The sequence below is a fragment of the Quercus lobata genome, chromosome 6, assembly GCF_001633185.2.
Source record: "Quercus lobata isolate SW786 chromosome 6, ValleyOak3.0 Primary Assembly, whole genome shotgun sequence".
Taxonomy (NCBI): Eukaryota; Viridiplantae; Streptophyta; class Magnoliopsida; order Fagales; family Fagaceae; genus Quercus; species Quercus lobata.
In genome coordinates, this window is record NC_044909.1 from 53,292,687 (window position 1) to 53,312,655 (window position 19,969).

At 32.6% G+C, this 19,969-nt stretch overlaps 1 protein-coding gene across 1 annotated transcript; it reads left to right on the forward strand.

Annotated features, from left to right (window-relative positions):
• Positions 1 to 13,841: 13,841 nt before the first annotated feature.
• Positions 13,842 to 16,988, forward strand: LOC115950495 (transcription factor DIVARICATA-like). Its single transcript, XM_031067687.1, has 2 exons — positions 13,842 to 14,224; positions 16,670 to 16,988. The coding sequence occupies exons 1-2, from the start codon at positions 13,842 to 13,844 to the stop codon at positions 16,986 to 16,988; spliced, it is 702 nt and encodes a 233-aa protein (XP_030923547.1).
• Positions 16,989 to 19,969: the final 2,981 nt, after the last annotated feature.

Genomic DNA, 19,969 nt, shown 5'->3' on the forward strand with positions numbered 1-19,969 from the left:
TTATTTAAAGAATGTTTGTTATAAGAAAAACACAACCAAACAAAATAGCTACTCTTTTGTAGGCTACCAACTATATATGTTCAAGCTCTCGTACAAATTCATGGGCACCTAAAGTGTGTGTGTATATATATATATATATATATATTTTGAGAAGAACACTTATCCATCTAATTGATTATAAGGAAACCCATTATATAAAAAATAAAAAATAAAAATCTATTCATTTAAAATCATTCCTTAATTTTTTTTCCCATCTAAAGAACTGACTAATTAATATTCCTTGTTTTAAAGATTCTTCTTTTAAATTTTTTTTAAAGAATATCCGTCGTAAAGAAAACACAACCAAACAAAATAGCTACTCCTTTGTAGGCTACCAACTATAAATGTTTAACCTCTCTTATTATACATGTCAAGCACTTATCCATCTAATTGATTATATGGAAACCTCTACACACACACATATCCCCTCCCTGCTCACTTACTAGGTTTAAAATTAAAGGGGACATATTTGTAAAATAAAAGCTTACAATTTAAACCCTCCCACTAAACCCATGTTCCCATCAATTTACAATCTCCTTATCTCTTATCATTTTTTATTTTTATAATTTAAACAGACGCACCATATTTTCCTCCTCATTTCTTATTATTTTTTAAATATAAATAGATACTTTTAAAAATTTTTTTTTTTTTGCAATCTCCTTATCTCTTATCCTTTTTGAAATTTAAATAGACATATCATATTTTCCTCATCATCTCTTATCCTTTTTTCTTTTTTCTTTTTTTTTTAAAAATTTAAACACACACTTTTTTTTTCTTGCTTCTTTTACATTCTCTTTTATTTTGAACATAAAAATCTTTAGGCATTCAGCAAACTCAAATCCACCACAAATTTTTAGGAGAAGTGCTACGTTTACAACATTTTTACAACAAATCATAGGTGGTTAGTTGTTATTGATTTAAATTTGAACCTAACACTAAGATTACTTTTTTACCCCAACAATAACAACCAGTAACAACCTGCCACTTAGGATTTGTTGTAAAAATGTTGTGAAAATATTGTGGACGTATCATTTCTCAATTTTTAGTACAAGAAAAGAGATTAATAAATGAAAAATTATGATACCAAAAAAAGAAAAAAAGAAAAAAAAAAAGAAAGCCTCATTGCACACAAAGTATAACACCCCAACCCAACTTTATATTTAATTATGTGTTTGAATAGTTAATTATTATTTAAACCACTTTCTTTCTATAATTAATAGAAAACTATTTAATAAACAATTTATTTTATAATGTCATTGAATAAGAATTGTAAAGATTATACATAATTGAATGACTATTTGTATTTTAAATATATATACTAAGTATGTACAAAACTATATTAAGTGGTTTTAGTTTTATATGTATAGATCATAAATTAGCAATTTGATGTTTAGATTTATAGTATGGTGTATTTTAGGATCTAATGAAAGTGTGTACCTTAAAGTATTAAGAGATGTATTATGTGAAATTTAGAATTTGAATAACTGGTGGATTGTGTTATCCTTTGAAGTATAATGTAGATGCTCTGCATATCAAGTGGAAAGTTATATCATTTAAGTAAAGAAACAAAAATGGAAAGAAAGAGGGAAGTTTTTGTTAAAAGTTTTAGTTGGTTCTTGTTAATTAATACCAAGTTTAGGCTTGATATTAACATGCCAGTCATGGTCACAAATCCAGGTATCGGGTTTGGGGCGTGACAGTTGTGGTATCAAAGTAAAGGTTATGATTTTGTAGACTCTTAAGTGTTGATCTTCATAGTAAGATATTAAAATTGGGTAGTAAAGGGTAGACAAGTAAGATACATCTTTTCTGAGATGTTTGAATTGTTTGATCATTGGCTTATTATTTGAAGTCTACTAGCATTTTTGGATATCTCAAATTATGAAAACATGCTCAGTATTGCTATGGTTTTAGCTCTTTTGTTATTAGTACTATGATGCTTGCTACATTGGTGTTTTGTGGTCTATCTTGTTTCACACAGGTCAAAGAAGATCACTTTCATCATTTTTGTTCCATAGAAACCTCTAGAATCATCTTTGTTAGAGTACTATGGAATTATAGTAGGCTAACTCTAGGTTTGATATATTTTGTATTTTCTCTAAAGAAAGAAATGGTGGTTGGCTCCTCTATGTGACTAGGAAAAAATGAAAATGGAGCACAAACAAGATGTGTAATGTATCTTTATTAAAAAGTAGATTTGACCGCCTAAATGGAAACCAAATCTTAGAACCCTTAATAAACAAAAAAAAAAAAAACAAACCTACAGTACTTCAGTCTTTTCTATTATTTGGTGATTTGACTCTTTGCATTACTGTGACATTCAAAAAGGGAAGCATACATGGTAGAGCAAGTTTGTTACACCTTTAGCCGAGGAATTTTCTTACTAGAGATTTTGTTTATTACAACTGCTACTAACTTAGTAAATTCAGTGCAATAGACATTTTTGAGGTGCTGGAAGGTTTAAGCAGTTGTATGGCACATGATTCTGTCAAAATGAGTGTTTTGACTTGTTCAAGTATGCTATACAATAACCGTTGTTTGGTACTCTATGATTCAAAATCCAGTCCTTGACAAAGCTATTTTTATAATAACATTTTCTGGCATTATTTATACAACATTAATTTTTAAACTAGTTTACTTCAGTTGTGCATGGTGGACATATACTAAGAAACTGGCTCAGGATCCTAGAAAGTATATATATATATTCATAGTATAGTTAGAGAAAAAAAAAATTGTGCTTGCTAACATGCATCTATTGTTGTATAACAATTGCATGAGTCAAGTTAGGAACTACATTTTTGAGTTTTCATGTAGAACTGAGACAAAGTTTCCATTACAAATTGTAATATTATTTGAATAGTGAAATGAGGGAAAATAAGGTTGTAGATTATTTTGTTTGCTGGCTGCTAGTGCTATCTAAAGATGTGCTTATCTCCTTTACCTTTTCTTTCTTCTTTATTATTTTAATATGATGCTTCTTAAATGCTACCTGGGAATTTACTATATTAAACATTACATCAGCATTATTGACATGGACATTGTGCTTCTATGGCCTTATTTGAACACTATTAAGATTGGTTGGGAAATTTGTTCTGCAATTCACTTTAATGCATATTCTGCAAGGTTTAAGCTTCTAGGATCATGTGTCACCTAGGGTCTTACGTTGTTTCAATCCTTGTATAATTTTTCTTTTACGAACTTTATTTGGTATCATTCCCTTTTGCAGTCTAGGTCCCTATTGGCATAACAAATAAATCAATTCTAGAAATTCTCTCCCTTTGTTTGAGGTTTTGAACTTTTTTAGGTTGGCATCTAAAAAGCAACTTGACCTTGCATATTTTGGAGCTAGTAATTTTCTTGAAGCTAATACGATTCTTCTGGTTCTAAAGAATTTTGGTTGTATGTAGGAATTGTGGCCACCCTGATAATCATGCTGATAGTGGCTTTGGGCAGGTTGGAAAAAAATCTGTCTTTGAGTACTTGTGGTACTCTTAGGGTTAGGGTTCAAGAATAACTAGGTTTTTGGTAATCTATGATTATTATGAACACTATAAACATGCACTCTCTCTTTTTTAGTACAAGTGAACTTATGAGACCCCTCAAGTAAACTGTAGTGTGGTGATGATATGTTTATACTTCAATAATGCATGATCCATTTTGAGTGCTTTTTTAAAAATGTAAAACAATGATTATATTGTTTATTTGGAATTGCTTACCAAACTTTTTAAGAAAGAAAGAAGTTTTTAAGAGTGAGTTATTAAATGTTTTGAAAATTTATATATATTATTTTATTGTAGTCAACCTTCCTAATGTTGGTATGGATTGATTTAGTTGAACACCGCAGGCCACGTGTGATCTGCTAAGTCATTTGCCAACTAACCTTATGTGGGGTGACATAAAATGATTATTTTGCCTATTCCTTGGCCAAGTAATTTGTTAACTACCGTGAGCTCACGTGTGGTTAAACAAGTTATTGACAACGTATTACTTTAATATCACTGGTGATGATATTATTTGATGAAGTTTATTTTTTTTTTTTAAATTGTTGTCAAAGTGAATTTTAATAAGTTTTTGGTTGTTGATAATGTATGACGTTATATCTCATTTTTTAAAGGAGAGATATATGCTAAATCGAGGCTTTCTAATAAATTCTTTGAATTTGTGGAATTGATCTTATTTGATTCATTCATCCTATTGTATCTCTTGAAAAATATAATTTGTTGCCCAAGTTTCTAAAATTGTGAGAAATAAATGATTTCTAATATCCATTTGTCACAATTAAGATTCTTTCTTATCAAATCCATTGATTATATTGATATTAGAAGTATTGATAATGTAAATTCTGATCAGTGCATGAAAGAATTTCTTAATTGTATTCTTAGATTGAATATATGTTAGTGACATGTGCTCTTAGTACTTGTCTGCATGTGTATATAGTGTTGTATCTTTTAATTGAGCATGAAAATTGTTGAAAGCATGTATCATAACTTAAGGAAATTTTATAATGAAATAAAGAGTTGTGATGTATATAAATGACTTGACATGTGATTCTACAATGTTTTGTGATTTTCTCAACTTGTCATTTCACATTGTTGTAAAACAAAGATATTTACTGTTCTAATTTTCGAGAACAAAAATTCTTTTAAGGAGGGAAGGGTGTAACACCCCGACCCAACTTTATTGTTAACTATGTGTTTGAATAGTTAATTATTATTTTAAGCCACTCTCTTTCCATAATAAATAGAAAAGTATTTAATAAACAATTTATTTTATAATGCCATTGAATAAGGATTGTAAAGATTATACATAATTGAATGACTATTTGTATTTTAAATATATACTAAGTATGTACAAAACTATATTAAGTGGTTTTAGTTTTATATGTATAGATCATAAATTAGCAATTTGATGTTTAGATTTGTAGTACGGTGTATTTTAGGATCAAATGAAAGTGTGTACCTTAAAGTATTAAGAAATGTATTATGTGAATTTTAGAATTTGAATAATTGGTGGATTATGTTATCCTCTGAAGTACAATGTAGATGCTCTGTATATCAAGTGGAAAGTTATATCATTTAAGTAAAGAAACAAGAATGGAAAGAAAGAGGGAAGCTTTTGTAAAAGTTTTGCTAAAAGTTAAGTTGGTTCTTGTTAATATCAGGTTTAAGTTTGATATTAGCATGCCGGTCATGGTCACAAATCCGGGTATCGGGTTTGGGGCGTGACATAAAGTGCGTGTGATGAGGCTAGTATGTGTGTGTGTGTGTGTGTGTGTGTGTGTGTGTGTGTGTGTGTGTGTGTGTGTGCGTGTCTCTCTCTCTCTCTCTCTCTCTCTCTCTCTCTCTCTCTCTCTCTCTATATATATATATATATATAAAAATCTATTCATTTAAAATCATTCCTTAAAATTTTGTCTCTCTAAAGATGAACTAACTACAACCCACTTATTCATCCGGTCCAACAGAGTGATACAAATGTGCATATGTTCATGTAGGTTGAGGTTCAGTTAACCCGTCCCACCTCCCTCCCATGAACTCCCCAAGATTTTGTTCTTTTTTTTTGGTGGGGGGGATGTTGTTGAGGTTCAATTCTTAGTTTTTACCAGTCATTAATGTTTGGTGTTGTATGATAATTATCTCATGCATCTGACTTATGTCATGGGCTCACATGTTCATGCATCCAACTATATAAGATATATTCTTATTAATCTATTATGTAGGTTATTGGAAGTGGTAACTATTAAGAAACTAATTATATAGCATCAAATAAATCTTTTGCCACCCTTCATCTTGTATTTAATTTGGCTTCACAAAAATTCTTTCAAGTTAACTAAAGTTCTATTTAGATCCATCCATACGTGATTTATTTATTGAAATTATCAGATTAATTGTTCAATTTTGCAATTTATTTCTTAATTCACAAAGACATGTTTAGTTACATAAATACCAAATTGTAAAGTAGTAAATATAAAAGTAATATCACAAGAAGCAAGATTTGGTAACAAAGTGAAAATCTAAAGAAAAACTTGTTCAATGGAAAAACCATTACAATGGCACAAACGATCTCATGAAACATTCACTAATTAAGAAAAACATAGTTAGAATGATCTACTTACAAGACCTTTGTAGGACTAGACCCTTTATTATAATCTTTGCAAATGTCTTGCTTGCCTTCCTACTTGAGTAGCCCCAGAGCTTGTAGAATCTTCCTCGGCAAACTTGCTTGTTTAACCTCATTGGAAAATAGTTTTTCTGTGCTTTCAATCAATCTCTCGTGTACCCATTTTCATTTTGGGATCACAAGTAGAGTGGCTAAAACTATGGTTTTCAAATATGGCTAAATGAAGAAGAGACATAGCAGTTTTCTCTCAATATTGATCTTAGGGTGTGGCAGCCTCTAACTCTTTGGAAAAATCATGCAAAAGTCACGTAGGTGCACAAATAGTTTTTTTTTTTTTTTTTAAAAAAAAAAAAGCTCAAAAGAAGGTTAAAATAGAAAACTTGAATATTGATTCTTGGGAGAAAATGGGAAAATGTCCCTTTCAAAAAAAAATATATAGCATTTTGCCCCATTTCCCAAACTAAGTAGGGAAATGCCCCTGTTATAACTCGATTGTCCAAAAATCGAGTTTCAAAACGTCATTATAAGGTCCTTAAAACGTCACTATAGGTATGGGGCGATTAAACTTAAAAAAGAAAAAAATTGCATGGAACTCGAGTTCATGGAGCTTAAGTTCCAAAACACCATTATAGGGTCTTAAAACGTCACTATAGGGCTCCATAATTTTTTTTTTTTAATTTTCAGTTTGTTATAACTCGATTGTCTAAAAATCGAGTTTTAAACTGAAACTCGATTGTCTAAAAATCGAGTTTTAAATTGAAACTCGATTTTCTAAAAATCGAGTTTCAAAACAGAGGCATTTTCTTAATTAGTTTTAAAAATGGGGCAAAATGCTAGATTTTATTTTTGAAAGGGGCATTTGCCCATTTTGGCCTTGATTCTTGCAACCTCACTCAAGCTATCAGAGATCAAAACAGCAAGATTCAAGGCATGAAGAGGCAGAGCAGAAGGCAGAGTAAATCAGTGAACATGTAGCATATCAGTGAACGTTTCCTTGGCTAAGCTACTCGTAGTTTTATGACTTGTATATAGCTTATATTTTATGTAGTTTAGTTGTTTCTGTCCATTGTTTAGTAAAGCACGTGACTGTGTACGTGTGTGCATTTAGTTGCTTTGTTAAGTCTCTGTTATAGGTGTTAAGTCTGTTACTCTGATTTGTATATAAGGAGTAATCTGGTGTATCATTATGCAGCTTAATGAGAAATTCATTTTAGCAAAATCTCTTATATGGTATTAGAGCATTAGTTTGCTATTCTCTCAAAAATCCCCAAATTCTAGGGTTTCGTTCCTTGAAAGCTTGAAGCTCCTTCAATGGTGTTTGCGTCAAATTCTTCTTCGTCCACTTCATCTAAGCAAGATCCAGTGTTGGTTAAAAGTACTGGAGCTATGCTCGTTTCTGAAGTTCTGACTGGTGAGAATTACCATGCCTGGGCTCAATCCATGAAGAAGGCTTTGATTGCAAAGAACAAATTTGGTTTTGTTGATGGCACTATCACTCTTTTGTCTCCATTGATAAAAACTCCAACAGCTGTTGATGCTTGGATTCACTACGATAATATGGTTGGTTCTTGGTTGAATAAGGCAGTTTCACCTCAGATCAGAATTAGCATCACCTATAGAGACATAGCACTGGAAATCTGGAATGATCTTAGGGATACACATTCTCAAGGCAATGGACCTAGGGCTTTTCAATTGTAAAAGGATATTACATCAATCAATCAAGGTGATTCTTCGATCACTACCTTTTTCACTCAATTAAAGGTGTTTTGAGATCAACTCAAGATTTTCAGGCCTAATCCAACTTGTACTTGTGGGAAATGCACTTGTAGTTTGTCCAAAAGAATTGAGAATCTTCACTTTCAAGATTCAGTAATGCAATTCTTGATGGGGCTCAATGACTCTTATTCTCAAATCAAGGGACAGTTTTTGTTAATGGAGCCACTTTCATCCATTAACAAAGTCTATTCCTTGTTGATTCAAGAAGAGAGGCAAAGGAATGTGGGAAATTCCAATGCTCATGATGAGTCCACTGCTGTGAAAGGGTCAATTTCAATTCTGCCTTTTCTGGAGGAAAGAATTCTAAGGGCAAAGATACGTCTATTTGCTCTCATTGTGGGAGACTTGGTCATACCATGGAGAAGTGTTTCAAGCTACATGTCTTCTCTCCTAGCTTTAAGCCTAAAGGAAAGACTTCAATGGTGAATCAAGTGGGTGTTCAAGATGATCATGCAGAGAATGTATAATCATCCAATGATGCTACTCAGTTCACTTTTACTCAGGAGTAGTGTCAACAATTTTTGACTATGCTAGGCAATCAGATACAAGCTGTTGCTCACCTCTCTAAATATTTTCATATGGTCAACAGTGTGATTAAGCCTCATTCAGATCAACAAGCAGCTTATTCTACAACTACTACTAAGCTTAACAATGCTCTCTCTATGTCAGGTATATCCTTTTTTGGGAATTCTGATTTGAGGCATTCTATTTTTTCTGCACATATAGTTAATAGAACAGCTTTTAATGGAGATACTTGGATTATTGACATTGGGGCAACTGATCATATTGTGCATTTTGTTCATTTATTCACTGAATTCACTACTGTTAGTTGTGTGGTTGCTCTTCCTAATGGTGAAACAGCTACGGTAACTTACATAGGTTCTATTACTCTTTCATCCACTCTTATCCTTCATAATGTTCTCTGTGTTCCTTCTTTTTCTTTTAATCTTTTGTCAATTAGCCAACTCACTAAGTCTTGTTCTTGTTGTCTTGTCAAATTTCTGCTTTATACAAGATCTTATGTGCTGGAGGACGATTGGTATGGGTGAATTTCATGATGAGTTGTACTTACTGCAACATAACCCTTCAGATGCTTGTACCCTTCCAATCAACTCCAAGGTTCTTGGTTCATCATTTCAATCAATCTTCAATTCTATTTTCAAGTCTGCTTTCAGTAAACCTCAATCTCATGTACTCAATAATACTGTTGTACCTTCTTCCCTATGGCATCTTAGATTAGGTCATCCCTCAGATGTTAAACTTTCTTTATTAAAGAATGTACTTCATGATTCTGTTTGTACCTTTAATAAAGATTGTGAGATTTGTTCACTTGCAAAGCACAAGCGACTTCCTTTCCCTTTTCCTAATCACATATCAGATTCCCCTTTTAACATTGTTCACTGTGATATTTGGGGTCCCTATAGTGATCCTACTGTTGATGGACATAAATATTTTCTTACTATTATTGATGATTGTACTAGATCAACTTGGGTTTATCTTATGAAGTCCAAGTCTGATACTAGGTCCATTTTACAATCCTTTTATACTATGATTAAAACTCAGTTCTATAAAGCTATTAAAATTTTTAGAACTGATAATGGCCTTGAATTTCAAATGATTGAATTCTTTAAGACTCATGGTATTATCCATTAACATAGTTGTGTTGCCACTCCTCAACAAAATTCAGTTGTGGAGAGGAAACACCAACATATTTTGTGTGTTGCAAGAGCCTTACAAATTCAATCTAATGTTCCTATTGCCTATTGGGGTGACTGCATTCTTACTACTGTGCACCTTATCAACAGACTTCCATCACCTTTTTTTCATGATAAAACTCCTTTTGAATTGCTTTATGACAAAGTTCCTGATTACAGCTCTCTTAGAGTCTTTGGCTGTTTGTGCTTTGTTTCTACATTGGCTCATAATAGATCTAAATTTGATCCTAGAGCTATCAAATGTGTTTTCTTGGGCTATCCCTTTGCTATTAAAGGTTACAAACTGCTTGATTTACATTCTAAAAGAATTTTTATATTGAGGGATGTTGTTTTTCATGAGTCCATTTTTCCTTTTCACTCTCTTCCTTCTTCCACTTTTCCCTCTCCCTCTGATCCATTGTCTCAACTTTGTACTCCCAATGCTCCACCCTTACCTATAGATGATTTACCTTCCAAATTTGTCCCTGTTATTGATGGTCTTCCATCTGATCATGTTCCTGCTCTTGCATTTGATCACACTGATCATCCTACTTCTTAGCTTCTTGAAGATCATTTTTCTGATCTTCCTGAAGAATTATCTATGTTTTTTACCTAATGATATAGTTGATCTTGTTCCATCCTTGTCCAATCCTTCTGATTCCACACTTCGAAGGTCCACTAGGGTGTCTAAACCTCCTACCTATCTTCAATCTTATAAGTGTAACACACTTTCCACTAGGTATCCTATAGCTAATTTTGTTTCTTCTCACAAGTTATCACCTAGTTATTCTCATTTTTGCAATAGCATTTTTGCTCTTAAAGAACCTCAATTTTACCATCAAGCTGTTGGTGATCCTAGTTGGGAAGCTGCCATGATAGTTGAACTTAATGCTTTAGAACAGAATCACACTTGGTCTATTGTCTCTTTGCCTCCCAACAAAAAGGCTATTGGATGTAAGTGGGTTTTTTGCATCAAGTATAAGGTTGATGGTAGTATTGAAAGGTATAAGGCTAGGCTTGTGGCAAAAGGGTATACTCAGCAACAAGGTTTAGACTATACTAAGACATTCTCCCCTGTGGCTAAAATGGTCACAGTCAAGCTTTTCTTGGCTTTAATTGCTGTGCATGGTTAGGTTCTTCAACAATTGGATGTTAATAATGCTTTTCTAAATGTTGATTTGAATGATGAGGTCTACATGTCTCTTCCTCCTGGTTTGCACATCAAGTGGGAGTTGGATAGCAAGGGGGAGCTAGTTTGCAAATTACACAAGTCCTTACATGGACTTAAGCAAGCTTCAAGACAATGGTTCTCCAAGTTTTCAACTACCCTACTACAGCTTGGTTTTGTATAGTCCAAAGCATATTATTCATTGTTTGTTAAGCAGCATGGTGAGCTTTTTATAGCACTTTTAGTCTATGTTGATGACATACTTATTGCTAGTAATGATCTTAAAGCTGTGGAAGATCTCAAGTTGTCTTTGGATAAGCACTTCAAGTTGAAGGACTTAGGCAATTTGAGGTATTTCTTGGGTTTGGAAGTTACAAGATCACAAAAGGGTATTTCTTTTTGTCAAATGAAGTATGCCCTTGAAATTGTTCATGATGGTAGGATGCTTGACTGCAAACTTGCTCAAACTCCTATGGAAGTAAACTTGAAATTGAGCAAGGATGAGGGTGAGTTATTGCATGATGCTAGAATGTATAGGAGGTTAATAGGTAGACTATTGTTCTTAACCATTACTAGGCCAAACATTACATACTCTGTGCATGGGTTAAGTCAGTTTATGTCTAAGCCTAGACAACCTCATTTGAAGGCAGCTTATAGGATCATTCAATACATTAAAGGGACTGTTGGTCAAGGATTATTTTTTCCATCAAATACTTCATTGCACATAAAAGCCTTTGTAGATGCAAATTGGGTTGCTTGCCTTGATTCTAGAAGGTCCATTACTAGTTTTTGCATCTTTCTAGGTGATTCCTTGATTTCTTGGAAATCTAAGAAACAAATATAGTTTCTAGATCCACTGCAGAAGCTAAGTATTAATCAATGGTTGTGGCTGTATGTGAAGTAACATGGATTCTCTATTTGCTAAAAGATTTGAGTATTGCACATGATAAGGCTGCTCTTTTGTTCAGTGATAGTGAGGCAGCAATCCATATAGGGTCTAACCCTGTGTTCCATGAGCATACAAAGCATATTAAAATAGATTGTCATATTGTGAGAGATAAGGTGCAAGATGGAGTTATAAGATTGTTGAACATTAGAAGTCAATCTCAGTTGGTAGACTTGTTAACAAAGGCCTTGAACTTGAATCAATTTACAACTTTAATTAACAAGATGGGAATTATGAATATTCATTCCAGTGGTGCCTATCTTGAGGGAGAGTATCAAAGATCAAAACAGCAAGATTCAAGGCATGAAGAGGCAAAGCAGAAGGCAGAGCAGATCAGTGAACATGTAGCAGATCATTGAATGTTTCCTTGGATAAGCTACTTGTAGTTTTATGACTTGTATATAGCTTATACTGTATGTAGTTTAGTTGTTTTTGTCCACTGTTTAGTAAAGCACGTGACTGTGCATGTGTGTGCATTTAGTTGCTTTGTTAAGTGTCTGTTACAGGTGTTAAGTTAGTTACTCTGATTTGTATATAAGGAGTAATCTGGTGTATCATTATGCAACTTAATGAGAAATTCATTTTAGCAAAATCTCTTATACAAGCTACGAAGTAATGAAGTCTTAAGTCCTTTTATTGTTCACTTGAGCAAGTTGCCCTTCTTGCTAGACCCAACTTTAGTTTCGCTCAAGCGAATTTCTTCACTTATTCAAGTTACTTCAGGAGAGACTTTAACTAAATTTCTACAATGACAGAATTATATCAAAAACTTGAATTTCATTAAAATCGAATTCATGGAATGGGCAATCTAAAATCCTGACAAATCATCAACAATATTTATACACGAAAAATCTTTTAAAACCTTGTATTGTCACTTCAAATCATGCTCTTTCAATTTCTCAACAAGCTATAGAACGGTATTATTTTCCGGTGAAACCCTTGATTATAGGCAAATTATTCCATCACAATATTTTTAGAAATACTAGAGTAACAACTTTTTTTCACAGATTAAGGCGGTAAATTGTGATTGGTGATTTGGTATAGCATAACTTTCTAAAGAATTTTGATAGGCTCAATCATATTATCGTCGTCCATTAACGCGACCAAGGACGAGGGATCTATCCAAGTTCGTCTTGGTAGCAATGGTCGTCAATCAAGGACGAGTAAATCCACCTCCCTCATCAATGAACCGTTACAAAACATTGATCAGCTTCCAGACCGTTGGAAGGGCAACCCACCATTAACACCCCGCAGGGGCGTTACCAAGAGAGAATAAAGTCTCCATCAAGGCTCCACCAACGGCTAGAAGAAATCACCCGCGTATGCGTGCATATAAATACATAGCAGTGAAATCCAAAAGAGAGACACAAGTAATTCTGAAACTCTAGCATATTATTTTCTTAACTTCTCTTTTGTCAATTTTTCTGACTTTGGCATCGGAGGCTTTTTGGCAGGCACCACGTCGGTGATCTACATCTTTTCTTTCCTTCACTTATTCTCAGAGATCGGGTTGGTTGAGGACGACATCAATCTAGACGATCATCCTTGGCTGACGATCTAAGCATCATCAAATTTGACATTACTACTTTCATTGTACCTCAATCATAACATGCTACTTCAACCATTGTACAATATTGTAAAAGTTTTTGTACGGGTAGAAGTGTTGGTTTTTGGCAAGAAAGATGTTTTTTTTTATTAAATGAGGTGGTCGGTACATCTACTTTTCCAAGTAAATTCTTAGGAAACAATTGCCACCTCATTGCATATGTTTGTTTCAAAATCTTTCCATAGTATTCATCAAAAAATAAAATTTTATAACAATTGCCAACTCATTGTATAGGCGTCTTTCAAAATATTTCCATAATAGTCATAAAATAATACTAAAATATTTCCCTAATTTGGTTACATTCAGGTTCGCACGGTTGACATTATATGTGTCTATATATATATATATATATATATATATACACGATCGAGGACTGAGTAACACTAGACCATAGAGCAAGAGAGACAATTGAGGTCTTGAATCTTTCTTTCATAGCCTGTTCATTGAGGAAAAGAAAAATTACCATCTTTTCTCAGTTATTTTTGGTGAACAATGGAACCATCCTATTTTTCTATCTCTTCTCTTTGCAACCAGTCATTGTCATGTCTCTCTCGACCACCTCAACTAGAATACACCACTGAGTGGAATTTTGAGGAGAACAAGATCTTTGAAAACTCACTAGCAGAGTTTGATCTTGATTGTCCACAACTTTTTGAGAAAATTGCAATTAGGCTCCCTCGAAAAACTATACCACAAATCAAGAAGCACTTGGAGGATTTGAGCAACGATATTGAAATGATTGATTCAGGTCTCATTTCAGTACCCAACTTTAACAAGACTAGCGAGACAAATGAAAAAAAATCAGCTCCTGCAGTTGAAAGGAAATCCGGAAAGAAACGAAGAAAGGGGGTTCCATGGACTTCAGAAGAACATGAGTATGTATCAAAAACTTTTATTTACTATATTTATGTTATGCTATTGTAAGCTTTTATTTTAATTTCCTCTTTATTAAGACACGCGGCATTTTGCCAATAATCTTGTAATTCATTTGGTTGACACTTTATAGCATTTATAACGGAGACATCTATGGTATTTTTTTTAAGTGATTGGATTCACATATATATCTCGTATATCCATAATAGATTTTTTTTTTAATATATAGATACAATAGAATTTAAATTCACAACGTCCACTCTATGATAATTGCTTTTATTATCAAACTAAAATACACATTGATTTTTGATATAAACAAAATTTAAATCTTAAATCTCTTATTAGATGACAATAGAAATTACTAATTGAACTAATTGGAACATAATCTATAATCAATTAAACAATAGACCTTGGCTTAGAAGGGGGAGGAATATCATTACGTATAAGGCTATTAATCATATGAAATTATTTAAGGTGTACTATTTGATGATATTGTATGTCTGCTCTTGGCATGTACATGAGGTGTAGCTTACCCTACACTATTTTGTACTTAATCTTTTGGGTAAATTGCAAATTACACCCCTAATATTTAGGGATGTTTGGATTTTACATCCTAAAATTTTAGAATTTAAATTTTATTCCCTAAAATTTGGGAGTGTTTAGATTTTATACCCTAACGTTTCAAAATTTGGATTTTACCTCCTAACTTTTAGGGGTGTTTGGGTTTTACTTTCTAAAGTTTAAGGGTGTTTAGATTTTACACCCTAAAGTTTCAAAATTTGGGGATGTAAAATCCAAACACTCTCAAATTTTAGGGGGTAAAATCCAAATTTTGAAACGTTAAGTTATAAAATCCAAATACTCCCAAATTTCAAGAGGTAAATTGCAAATTACACCCCAAAAGTTTAGGGGGTGTAATTTGCAATTTACCCTAATCTTTTTAATATAATTTCCCATTCACCAAAAATTAAAAAAAAAAAAAATCAATAAGTCTTGTGGATTGACCATCTACCTATTTTACTCAAATGATGTTTTTTTTTTTTTGGTGTTGGGGGTGCTCAATTGAACCATATACAGATGAACACTTTCTTGTCTATTTTACTTTGAATGTGAAATTCATCATACTACCTATGCGAGATGCACATCACAATGCCTGAAACTTGTGGTGACAATATGATGGTATCTAAAGTCTACAATAATTTTAACCAGTTTTAATGCATGTCTACAAACTACAATATTTGTTAAAAGCCTCTCAACATTTTCTAAATATTAGAAGCATTTAGAAGAGTAATAAAATGTGTTTTTTTGAAGGTTTTAATATTGAAAAATTTCATAACTTATAATCTTGATTGAGTTTGTATTGAGTCTTCATTAGTTTAAGATCAAGTGTCCATGAAACAGCTTAAAAAAAAAAAAAAAAAGTAATTTCCAGAGGCTTTTGGAGTTGATCAAAGGTTTTAGAATACAAATGGGTAGTTCGTGAAGGCATTCATATATTAAAAAGTTCAGAGGTTCTAGAGTTATAGTAGGTCACTTCAGTATGTTCATTTAGCAAGTAGAGTCTTGGTATAAAGGTTTTATATTAAATTTTAAAACTTCTTTTGATATAGTAGATTGTTTTTGTCGGGTAGGCTACCCTTATACTGGTTTTTCCTTGAGAAACATTTTCCATCATTTTCCCACTTCGCCACCATATCTCTTGTCTTGCTTTTATTACTTTATTGTTTATGATATGATGCTTGTTAATTTGTGGTAATTGATATTGCAATTGTGATCACTTAATTGAATTAACTGGAAATTAATTTGTTAATACGCTACTTGTTTTGGGGTCAAACCCAGTCCTTTCATTTTTCATTGTCAAAATCTAGACAAAAAATGAAATGGAAAGTTTGAAGGTAAGTGGTGCCATTGTTACTCTCTCATTATATGGCTTATATTTTTGGTAAAAAGAAGACGAGTGAAATTGGCTTATATTTTTTGTCTCACCATGATATGTGTCTTTTTCTCTTATTGTGTTTCACTTTATACTTTACAAATTATAGATTGTAAGTATGTAACATGTTTGATTTTATTATTTTATTTTCTCCAATTTAAACATTGGTTATTTTAGGGACTGTTTGGTTCGCCATGATGGTTCATTTAATTTTTTATAACATTACCGTAATCTAAGATTACAAAATATATCTCATCACCTTTTTAGATGAAGGTAGTCTTACATTACTTATGACAAACACCTTAATGTGATATTAAGGTAATGTACATCATATTAAGGGCACATCATGGCGAACCAAACGCCCCCTATAAAAGGCAAGTCAAATAAATTTATTACAAATTGTGATTGGTAGAGTATAAAGCGAAATACAAAAGTAAAACGTAGAAACGTTGTGTTTTCACAGGAATGAAAAACTTTCTGTAACTTTTTGACCCTCCTAAATCTCTATAAACAGGTTGTTCCTTAGAGGTTTAGAGAGGTTTGGTAAGGGAGATTGGAGAAGCATTTCACGGCAATGTGTGGTGACAAAGAACCCAACACAAGTTGCAAGTCATGCCCAAAAATATTTTCTCCGCCTTCAGAACTCTGGTGCCCAAGCCCAACAATCCACCTTGAGGCCCTCAAATAAAACCTCTAAAGAAGCACTCATGTCCTCAACCGCATTTGCTACTGCTACTACTGCTGTTGCTGCTGCTAGTCTCCCTGCGCCCAGCGTTGCCTCTACTAGCGATCAATTTTACGATTCATTCCATTCTTATCATTGTCGGTATTGAAGACATAAGAAGCTTCTTACTATATCATAATACTTCCTGTTTCATTTCTTCCTTATATTTAAGAAATAAGATGACTCTTGACTTTTATTTTTAAGACTTTTATGATCCGCATTAGTTTAGGATTTCATGAATAAAATTGTGGATATTAGCAATTTATTGTGGATTGGATTTTATTACTTTTATTTAGATCACACATATATTTCATATGGTTAAGTTTCTTATATAATTATATATATTGTTGATAATTACAATGGGAGAGAGAGGTTTTGAACATTGGATGTTGGAAATGTTATGAGGTGCCAATTTTTACAAAGCTCTTGGCATAATTATTGTTAAGCAATGGTATTTACTTGATATGAGTCCAACATAATCAACATGTGTATCTTATCACCAGTGCAAACTAAATATAAATATTAAATTACTAGTATTATTTTTACTATAAAAATCTATAATACGACATGATAATCAATATGATTGATATAATATTAATGACATAATAATTATTATGTCATTAATAAAATAAAATTTTAAATAGTTTTTAAACTTATAAGTAGTTTTTAAAATTTTTTTTTATATATTTTTTTAAACCTATTTTTATTGTTTTTAAAACTTGACATATCAGGTTATATAGTTTATGTACTAAAATTTTTAACATTCGTTTAATTATTTCAAGCTAAAACTAAATATTATTAAGGCGAAAAACACATTTTGGTCCCTATATTTTCGCACGATTCCTACTTTGGTCCCTAAGTTTTATTTTTACCGCTTTTAGTCCCTATTTAGAAAAACGCCTTCTGTTTTAGTCCTTTCCGTCAGTGCCGTTAGGGCACTGACCTACGTGGCAAACGGAATTATTAAAATAATAATAAAAAATTTTATTTTGTCATTAAAAAATGCCAAGTCAGTATTTAAATTTTAAAAAATAATTTATTAAATTTAACTAAATAAAAAAATAAAAAACAGAAAAAAAAATCACATTTATTTTTAAATTTAACTAAATCTGGGTTTGTGTTCTGGGTTTGTGTCTTGAGCAAGAACAACAAGAACACTAACCCAGATTTAAGTACACAAACCCAGAACACAAAATTAAAATTCAAAAATCTCAAACCCAAAAATTAAGAACATCAAATTAAACCTGAACAAAAAATTAAACATAAAATCAAACACAAAACACATACCCAAAAAATTAAAATAAAATTAGCACAACACAACACTTCCACGGTGTCCAGGTCCATTATTTGTCTTTGTTTTTCTTCCAACACAACACAACATTTCCAGATCTTTCTTTTCAGATCCATGACTCTCTCTTTCTCTCTCAAATACCAACACCTTAATGTTCAGCATATGGTACGAGGGGATTTCGTGTCGCCGACGACTGCAACGGTGCCGGAATCTGAAGCTTCTCTTCAAGTCGCCTCGGCGAAACTTGGGTTTCTCGGTGAGTTGGATGGGGACCACCCAAGGACCGATGGGTGTACTATGACTCACTTTTCTTCGACGGGAAGCCAGTTTAGTGAAGGATCAGACCCCCACGGCTCATCCGAGAAGTCTTTGATGGTGTTTCCGGGCACCGACGAGATGGGTGGTGTCCTTACAAGGTTCGATGGGTGCGGTGGTCAGGGTGGGGCTGTTTATGGTCTTTCAGTGGACCCTAAATCAAGCGGGGCTGAGGTGGGTTGTATGGGTTTTAGTGTGATGGTTGCTGATGATCCAGCGGACGACTTCCCAAACTCCGGGGATGTCTTTTCCTCCGGTGGGCAACCTGTCAATGGCAAATCCTCTTCTTCCCCATCTTTATTGGTTTCTGGATTTTCCGATATGTTCCGATACCACCAGTTGCTGGGTAAAAGTTGTGTTCTTGTGTTCTGGGTTTGTCTTGGTTGTGTTCTTGTGTTCTGGACACCGTGGAAGTGTTGTGTTGTGCTAATTTTATTTTAATTTTTTGGGTATGTGTTTTGTGTTTGATTTTATGTTTAATTTTTTGTTCAGGTTTAATTTGATGTTCTTAATTTTTGGGTTTGAGATTTTTGAATTTTAATTTTGTGTTCTGGGTTTGTGTACTTAAATCTGGGTTAGTGTTCTTGTTGTTCTTGCTCAAGACACAAACCCAGAACACAAACCCAGATTTAGTTAAATTTAAAAATAAATGTGATTTTTTTTTTCTGTTTTTTATTTTTTTATTTAGTTAAATTTAATAAATTATTTTTTAAAATTTAAATACTGACTTGGCATTTTTTAATGACAAAATAAAATTTATTATTATTATTTTAATAATTCCGTTTGCCACGTAGGTCAGTGCCCTAACGGCACTGACGGAAAGGACTAAAACGGAAGGCGTTTTTCTAAACAGGAACTAAAAGCGGTAAAAATAAAACTTAGGGACCAAAGTAGGAATCGTGCGAAAATATAGGGACCAAAATGTGTTTTTCGCCTATTATTAATTAACCCAACGAAAAGACAGTTCATCAAACGAGTTGAGGGGAAAGACTAGATACCACATGTTTTGTGTAACATAACCTGTGATGGGTAAGAAAGAATTTTAACTTATAACGTCTACTTTATGATGATTATTTTTATCATTAGGGTAAAATTTCAATTAGTTTTTGGTGTAGGTAATGTTCAAACTTTAGATCTATTATTTGATGGCAATTGGCTTTACTAGCATAATAGACTTTGCTAGTTGATTTAACTAGAATTCACATAATGTATATACTACATCATACATTTGTCTAGAGATAATCATTGTCGAAGTTATTAATCGTGTAAAAGAAATATTATTGTTACTCCAAAAAGATTAGAAAGGAAAAAAGATAACTTAGGATTAGACGAAGGAGAGTTACTAGGCAATAGTGAGAGAGTTTAAGTCATAACTTTTTCTTTTTGAGAAATTTTTTTTTTTTTTGAGAAAGGTTTAAGTCATAACTTGATTGCGTCAATAGCCTTTTTATTTGATTCTTTATAATTTAGTTGTATTATTTGAT

What these genes read in the sequence shown, in the direction of transcription:
- LOC115950495 (XM_031067687.1), top strand. Translation starts at nt 13,842, where the DNA reads ATGGAACCATCCTATTTTTCTATCTCTTCTCTTTGCAACCAGTCATTG. An exon ending in TGGACTTCAGAAGAACATGA is followed by an intron (nt 14,225 to 16,669) that starts GTATGTATCAAA and finishes CTCTATAAACAG; the next exon opens with GTTGTTCCTTAGAGGTTTAG.